This window comes from Dendropsophus ebraccatus, chromosome 2, assembly GCF_027789765.1.
Source record: "Dendropsophus ebraccatus isolate aDenEbr1 chromosome 2, aDenEbr1.pat, whole genome shotgun sequence".
Lineage (NCBI taxonomy): Eukaryota > Metazoa > Chordata > Amphibia > Anura > Hylidae > Dendropsophus > Dendropsophus ebraccatus.
This window is the reverse complement of record NC_091455.1, coordinates 19,718,702-19,726,897: the sequence shown is the minus strand read 5'-3', so window position 1 is coordinate 19,726,897 and position 8,196 is coordinate 19,718,702. Positions and strand designations below refer to the sequence as shown.

Sequence of the window (8,196 nt, the reverse complement as noted above, 5' to 3'; positions counted from 1 at the left end):
TTATATAGATTTGTAATTTACTTCTATTAAAAATCTCAAGTCTCCCCATACTTATCAGCAGCTGTATGTTCTGCAGGAAGTGTTGTTTTATTTTCAGTCTTAGGGTGGGTTCACACTGAGGAATTCTCGTGGATAAATTTCGCGGAATTCCGTCGGCTGTACGCGCACACGGCCGCGCACCTTGCGCACTTACAGTTGACAGAATTCCACAGAATTTATCCACGAGAATTCCTCAGTGTAAATCCACCCTAAGACAGTGCAATTTTCCATACGATATATCGTACCATCTAAACGCTGATCGTTATGAAAAAAACAAAAACCGTTACTCCGACATCGTTAATCGTACGATCGGGCAAATTATCGTTCCGTGTAAACGTAGTTTCAGACTGAAAATTAAACACCACTTCCTGCAGAACATACAGCAGCTAATAAGTACGGGAAGACTTGAGATTTGTTAATAGAAGTAAATAACAAATCTATATACATTTCTGATATCAGTTGATTTGAAAGAAAAAGATTTTCGCTTAACAACCCCTTTAACACTTATTCATACATAGGGCACGAGGTTGCTGCTTGTTACGTTGAAATAAAGTTATAAAAAAAAAAAACATCTGTGTCCTCTGAATATGTGAATAAAGTACAGTACATTTTTTATGTCATTTATAAATAAAGTTGTTTAACAAGTCTGGGTGCTTTCTATAGCCTTGTACTGTTAAAATAAAGTTGTTGAAAAAAAAAAAACCCCTCACTATGTGTGCTCTCCGTGTTAATGAGTTAATAAAGTTGATGGGAGAAAAAAAAAAAGCACTAACGTCTAGTACCTGCGCATGCGTAGGTTAGACGCCTTACGTTCCCCCGGCCCCCCCACTCCCGTGTCAGAGTGCGTCGCGGGCGGGCTGTGACGCAGCGGCTGCCGTTCGGCAGGTGCGGGGAGCATGGACCTAGGGTTGGAATACACCGGCAACGGCGGCAAGTAGCCCCGGGGAAGCGGGGGGGTTCTTCACCCACCGAGGAGACCCCGCAGCCCCCCCAAGCACCCGCAGGGGGGCGGAGCCGGGTAGCCCATGGCGGCGCCTCAGTTCCTAGTGGTGGGTCAGCGGGTCAGGGCCGTGCTGGATGTGGCCCTGCGGGTTCCTCCGGTCTTCATCATTGATGCCATCCTGAACTCTTCGCACGATGCCGCGGCCGGATATGTGTCGGTCCTGGTGCAGCTCGTCCTCCGGCTGCTGGGTAAGAGACCCCGTATACGGCGCTATGTGGAGGCTTCTATATATATATATATATATATATATATATATAAAACTATCGTGTCACGTGACTTAAAGGGCACTTCCATCCTATTGGCAAACTCTCCCCCCCCCTCCCCCCCCAAATCTGTCAACTTAATCAAAGTCCAGTCAGTCAGTTTTAGTGTTTTTTTCCGGTTCTGGGAAAGCTGGGTGATCCCCCTGTAAAGACTGAGTGCTCCATCTGTATTGTATGTATGTATATGTATATATATATATATATATTGTATAGGGAGTAAGGCGGTGACTCATCTTGTTACTAGTTGTGGGCGGATCAGTATAAGTGACAACAGGAAGTGCGGCCATATTGGTTGTCACCTTTGCCTCAGTGTCCCAGGGACTGAGTGTAAGGGCGTATTCACATTGCTGACAGCCGGTGTCATTCATCTGAGTGGTATTATATCTCATCATGGCAGAAATGGCTGCAACAAGTCTGCTTCATCTGCCTTAAAGGGGTTGTCCAGCGAAAAACTTTTTCCTTTAAATCAACTGATATCAGAAAGTTATATATAGACTTGTAATTTACTTCTATTTAAAATTCTCAAGTCTTCCCATACTTATCAGCTGCTGTATGTCCTGCAGGAATTGTTTTATTTTCAGACTGATACAGGAACTGTCCAGAGCAGGAGAGGTTTTTCTATAGGGACAAAGTTCCTTTCTCGGCCAGAGATGGCAGCAGAGAGCACTGTGTCACACTGAAAATAAAACATTTCCTGCAGGACATACAGCAGCTGATAAGTATGGGAAGACTTGAGAATTTTAAAAAGAAGAAAATTACAAATCTATATAACTTTCTGACACCAGTTGATTTTAAAGAAAAAGTTTTTTGCTGGACAACCCCTTTAAAGGGGCACTCCAGTGTAACACTTCCATGGCTTCCATGCTCTCGGGTCTTGTAACTCTCAGACATATAATTGAAGTTACATAACAGAGTAGTTTTGGGCTTTGACACTTAAACAGCTTATAATCATGTTATTAGGAGTCATGAAAATTGTGTGACTACTTCCTGGTGACCTCAGGCCCCTGCAGACAGGCTAGAGGCATCTGGCAATACCCCTTTAAGCCTTTCTGTCACTTTGACTCCAAAATATCTTTAAAGGGATTGTTCACCAATTATTTATTTTAGATCAACTGGTGCCAGAGATGTGTAATTTACTTATATTTAAAAAAAAAAAAAAAAAAAAAAAAAAATCTCGTCTTCCAGTACTTATCAGCTGCTGTATGTCCTGCAGGAAGTGTTTGTATTCTTTCCAGTTTGACCCAGTCATGTCAGGAACTGTCCAGAGCAGCAGCGAATCTCCTGCTCTCCAGACGAATACGTCACTTAATGCAGTACATACAGCAGCTGATAAGTACTGGAAGACTTGAGATTTTTTAATAGAAGTAAATTGCAAATCTCTGGCACCTGTTGACTTGAAAGAAATTTTTTGGTTACCTACCCCCTCGGGAGAGAAGTTCTTTGCTGAGCGCTTCACTCTCTGCGCTTGTGACCAGGATTGTTCCATAGACTTGCATTAGGACTGTGGCTGGGTGTTGTAGTCCACAGTGCAGATAGATGATTTAGGGCTCTTATACGTGTAGCTCGGTATTCCTAGTAAAACAGCAAGTCATCCTTAGAATCGTCCCGTATCTGATTTCCCTGCGGATGCTGACAGATACAGTGAGACCACCCAGCCGGCTTCCTCCTGGTGTCCTGTGACCCCCGGCACATCACTGATCTCTTACCCAGATGCTGAGACCTTGGGCAGACGCCATCTTTCCTGACCAGTCAGATCGTGTTTTATTATTAGGGTGTTTACTGCCAATCTTGCCGCCTGTCTTCTGATACTACAGTGAATGGCGACATCCGAAACACGTGGATACTCCCGTTACCATTACACCTGCAATTGCTGCAAAACTACAACCGAAGGCTGTCAAGGCATGATGGGAGTTGCAACAGCCAGAGAGTTGCTTTACAGCAGAATCTGATTGTATTGGAGGTATTGCACTGTGCTGGACATTGTGCTCAGGTTCACCCTGTAACCTGTATAATCTATAGCCGTATCTCCCCCACCTTTGCACCGTGACATAGATACACAGTCCCCGATAAGATGTCATCACCTGACTGACGGCTCAGAAGGGAAACTTTTGTGTTCACTTGCAGTTTAGGTGACCCGGTGCTCACGTATCGGGAGGGTTGCTGTATTCTACAGTCACCCTATAGACTTGTGAACCCAGACACAGGGATAATAGCAGAGATTTAACCCTTAGAGGACCCGGCCAATTTCAGTTTTTGCTTTTTCATTTTTTCCTCCTTGTGCTTAAAAGGCCATAGCAGTAGCAGAGACCCACATGAGCCCTTATTTTTTGCATCACTAATTGTACTTTGCAATGACGGGCTGAATTTTTGCATAAAGTACACTGCAAAAGCAGGAAAAAATTCAATGTGTGGTGATATTTTTTTTTTTTTACGCCATTCGCCCTGGGGTTAAACTGACTTGTTATGCATTTTCCTCAAGTCGTTACGATTACGATATGTAACATGTATAACTTATATTGTATCTGATGGCCTGTAAAAAATTCAAACCATTGTTAACAAATATATGTTCCTTAAAATCGCTCCATTCCCAGGCTTATAGCGCTTTTATCCTTTGGTCTATGGGTCTGTGTCAGGTGTCATTTTTTGCGCCATGACATGTTCTTTCTATCGGTACCTTGATTGCGCATATACGACTTTTTGATCGCTTTTTATTACAATTTTTCTGGATTTGATGCGACCAAAAATGCAAAATTTTGCACTATAGGATTTTTTGCGCTGACGCCGTTTACCGTGCGAGATCAGGAATGTGATAAATTAATAGTTCGGGCGATTACGGATGCGGCGATACCAAACATGTTTGTTTATTTTTACTTATAACATGGGAAAAGGGGGGTGATTCTGACTTTTATTAGGGGAGGGGGCTTTTTATTGATAATAACACTTTTTTTTTTTTTTTTTCTTTTACACTTCTTTTAGAAGCCCCCCTGGGGTTAGGGTTATTCCCCCCCCCCCCCCCCCCTCACGGTTAGGGTTATCCCCCCTGCGGGACTTCTAGTATAAGTACTCTGATCTCTCATACAGATCTATGCTGCATTTTTTTTTTGCGCCGTTTACCGTGCAAGATCAGGAATATGATTAATCATTAGTTCGGGCGAATATGCACGCTGCGATACCAAACATGTTTGTTTATTTTTATTTATTTATAACATCGGAAAACTGAGGTGATTAACCTTTTATTGATAATAACACTATTTTCTTTTACACTTATACTAGAAGCCCCCCTGGGGTTAGGGTTATTCCCCCCTGGGGTTAGGGGTTATTCCCCCCCGGGGTTAGGGGTTATTCCCCCCCGGGGTTAGGGGTTATTCCCCCCCGGGGTTAGGGGTTATTCCCCCCCGGGGTTAGCGGTTATTCCCCCCCGGGGTTAGCGGTTATTCCCCCCCGGGGTTAGGGGTTATTCCCCCCCGGGGTTAGGGGTTATTCCCCCCCCCGGGGTTAGCGGTTATTCCCCCCCGGGGTTAGCGGTTATTCCCCCCCGGGGTTAGCGGTTATTCCCCCCCGGGGTTAGCGGTTATTCCCCCCCGGGGTTAGCGTTATTCCCCCCCCCCCCCCCCCCCCCGGGGTTAGCGTTATTCCCCCCCCCCCCCCCCCCCCCCGGGGTTAGCGTTATTCCCCCCCCCCCCCCCGGGGTTAGCGTTATTCCCCCCCCCCCCCCCGGGGTTAGCGTTATTCCCCCCCCCCCCCCCCCCCCCCCGGGGTTAGCGTTATTCCCCCCCCCCCCCCCCCCCCGGGGTTAGCGTTATTCCCCCCCCTACCCCCCCCCCCCCCCCGGGGTTAGCGTTATGGACTCTTGATAAATCCCCACACTGTGCCTGTCATCTGATGATGCTGCGGTTGTGCAGGTCACTGTCATGCGTGTAACTCTAAGCATACGACTATTCTAGATCAAGTGTCAAACTCATGGCCCTCCAGCTGTGTCAAAACTACAATTCTCATCATGCCTGGACAGCCAAAGCTTTAGATTTGCATGATGGGAATGGTAGTTTTGACACAGCTGGTGAGCCGCGAGTTTGACACCCGATCCAGAACAATGTTGTGCTCTAGATCTTTCCATATAACTTTTATGTTAAAGTAAACCAGCCCCCCCCCCCCCCCATCCCCCGAGTGCTTTGTAATAATTGTCTTCTCTTTGTCTTTCAGGCGTCCTGGCATCCGCCATAGTGCTGGTGCTATCCTGGAGAGCACTCTTCAAGTTCTACACCATCAGCATGGCCCTGGTGATTGCTGCAACGTCAGTGTTAATAAACTATTATACCACTTTGCACATTGACTTGGTCTCCCCGTACAGACTAGCGGAGCTCCCCTCCTCCGGTGGATACTTCATCTGGATGTCTCTGATTGTCTTACAGCTCATATTCGGCATCGGATACATCACCTTGCTGGAGGACCATTCAGCGTATTCTCAGTTCATCATTGTGAATATGCTGGTCCCTGGCGTGGGCCGCATCGTTGAAATTCCAGGGCCCGCACAGGAATTGACAGTCCTCACTTCGGCCCTCGTGCTTGCCATCTACACTACAGTATGCCTAGCCCTCCGCTTCAAATGGTTCTACTACTCCACTAAGTACACCTTCCTCCTGCTCAAGCACATGTACCAGGTATACGGGCTTCAGGTCATGTTGGAGGACGCCTGGAAAAAAGTCCACTTCCCCGACGTGTTGAGAGTGTTTTGGTTGACCAGACTAGCCACCCAAGCCGTGTTCTTGGTCTACATGGTGAGGTTATCCAATGCCAATGCCGGAGAAGCCTCTTACTTCATGGAGTGGAGTGACTTCTGGGAGCTGGTGTGCCACCTCATCATCAGCGGCTGTGACTCCACCTTAACCGTCCTGGGGATGAGCGCTGTGATCTCTTCCATAGCACATTACCTTGGACTTGGGATCCTCGCCTTCATCGGCTCCACCGAAGAAGAGGACAAACGCCTTGGCTTTGTGGCTCCCGTCCTGTTCTTTATTTTAGCCCTACAGACCGGCCTGAGCGGACTAAAGCCTGAGGAGAGACTTATTCGCCTTTGTCGGAACATGTGCCTTCTGTTGACAGCAATTTTACATTTTATCCATGGAATGACCGACCCAGTGTTAATGTCACTCAGTGCCTCCCACGTGTCTTCTTTTCGCAGGCATTTCCCTGTGCTTTTGGTCTCGGCATTCCTCTTTGTGCTTCCAATCCTCCTTAGCTGCGTCTTGTGGCACTACTACGCCCTCAACACCTGGTTATTCGCCGTCACAGCGTTCTGTGTTGAACTTTGCCTCAAAGTCATTGTCTCCCTAACGGTATACACGCTGTTCATGATCGACGGCCACTACAGCGTAGTGTGGGAGAAGCTGGACGACTACGTGTACTATGTGCGCTCCACCGGCAGCATCATAGAGTTTATCTTCGGGGTCATCATGTTCGGCAACGGAGCCTACACTATGATGTTCGAGTCAGGGAGCAAGATTCGAGCTTGCATGATGTGTCTTCACGCCTACTTCAATATCTATCTGCAAGCCAAGAACGGGTGGAAGACTTTCATCAACCGCAGGACGGCCGTCAAAAAGATCAATTCTCTCCCGGAGGTCAAAGTCACCGAGAGCAGCGAAATAGACGACGTATGTGCAATCTGTTACCAGGAATTCCGTACCTCGGCCCGGGTGACGCCATGCCATCACTACTTTCATGCACTCTGCCTTCGGAAGTGGCTGTACATCCAAGACACATGTCCCATGTGCCATCAAAGAGTCTACATCGAGGACGAACCGAAAGAGACCACCTCCTTTTCCAACAACAACGGAGTGGTCGTGCCAAATGAGGAACCGGTGCAAGATCTGGCCGACGGAGAACCGGAACGGGAGCTAGATGGCCATGACCTGAGTGAGGATGAGAGTACCGAGGAAGAGGAGGAGTGGACGGCAGAGCAGCACCATTCCATCGCCTTAGAAGAGCTGATTCAGGATATTGATAGTATGAGGGATTAAACATTTATTTATTATGTTTTATTTTTTTCTCTCCTCTGCTGTGTCTCTACTAATAAGACGACGACGATGGATATGATGAGATTGAGAAACTTATTTTTTTGTTCTGAAAGCACAATCAGAATCCTGAAGCAAGGTCTGAGCGGATGAGCGTCCTCTAAGTGCTGCTGTAAATATCTCTTGGTCTCTTTTGTGACCTGATGAAAATGTGTACATTCTTGTACATGAAATAAAAAAAAAAAGATTTTGCATCTTTTGCTTCCTTGACGGCCACACCAAGGCATCATTCACACGTGTATATCGAGAAGGCGCAATTGTGCCTGTATTAGCAGCATAGCTTGGAGAGCAACCACAGGTTTAGAGACCTGAACTGAAAGCATCATTGTGATCTATAGGATGCGGTCAGCTCGGGGCATTAGATCTGTGGTCTGGCTAAAGTGTCCCTATGGGCCCGTTCACACTGATCAAAAGTGGCGCGGGCTCGCCTTGAAATTTTGCCACTTTTGATCAGTATGAACGGGTCCTATCATTTTTTTAAAAAAATAGACACATAATGGAGCTCGTCTCATGTATGGAGACAGTGAGGGATGTGCGTAACCACCTGCTTCTTTTTGCTATCCCTAGTGATTAGTGAGGGGCTAAACACAAGTTTTTTTTGTTTTTTTTTAATAGAAAGGATACTTTATAACAGATAACATGTCAGTGTAGCCTAGAAGAGTCTCTGTATTATTCATCACACTTTTAGCTAAACTTTTGTTACCCAACCGGTGGCTCTCCAGCTGTTGCCAAACTACAACCGCCATCATGCCAAGATGGGAGTCATTGTTGGGCAACAGCTCAGGAGCCTCAATTAGGGAATATTAATGTAAATAATGCT

The 8,196-nt window shown here is 46.6% G+C and overlaps 1 protein-coding gene across 2 annotated transcripts; it reads left to right on the top strand.

Annotated features, from left to right (window-relative positions):
* The first annotated feature begins 838 nt into the window (after window positions 1-838).
* Window positions 839-7,568, top strand: RNF139 (ring finger protein 139). 2 transcript variants are annotated; one of them, XM_069957121.1, is made up of 3 exons: window positions 1,168-1,230; window positions 3,077-3,265; window positions 5,506-7,568. In XM_069957121.1, exon 3 carries the CDS (start codon window positions 5,574-5,576, stop codon window positions 7,320-7,322), a length of 1,749 nt encoding a protein of 582 aa, XP_069813222.1. In that variant the 5' UTR covers window positions 1,168-1,230; window positions 3,077-3,265; window positions 5,506-5,573; the 3' UTR covers window positions 7,323-7,568. The 2 variants fall into 2 exon arrangements, with proteins under 2 accessions (XP_069813221.1, XP_069813222.1); XM_069957120.1 differs by lacking the exon at window positions 3,077-3,265 and having other exon boundaries at window positions 839-1,230.
* The last annotated feature ends 628 nt before the right edge of the window (window positions 7,569-8,196 follow it).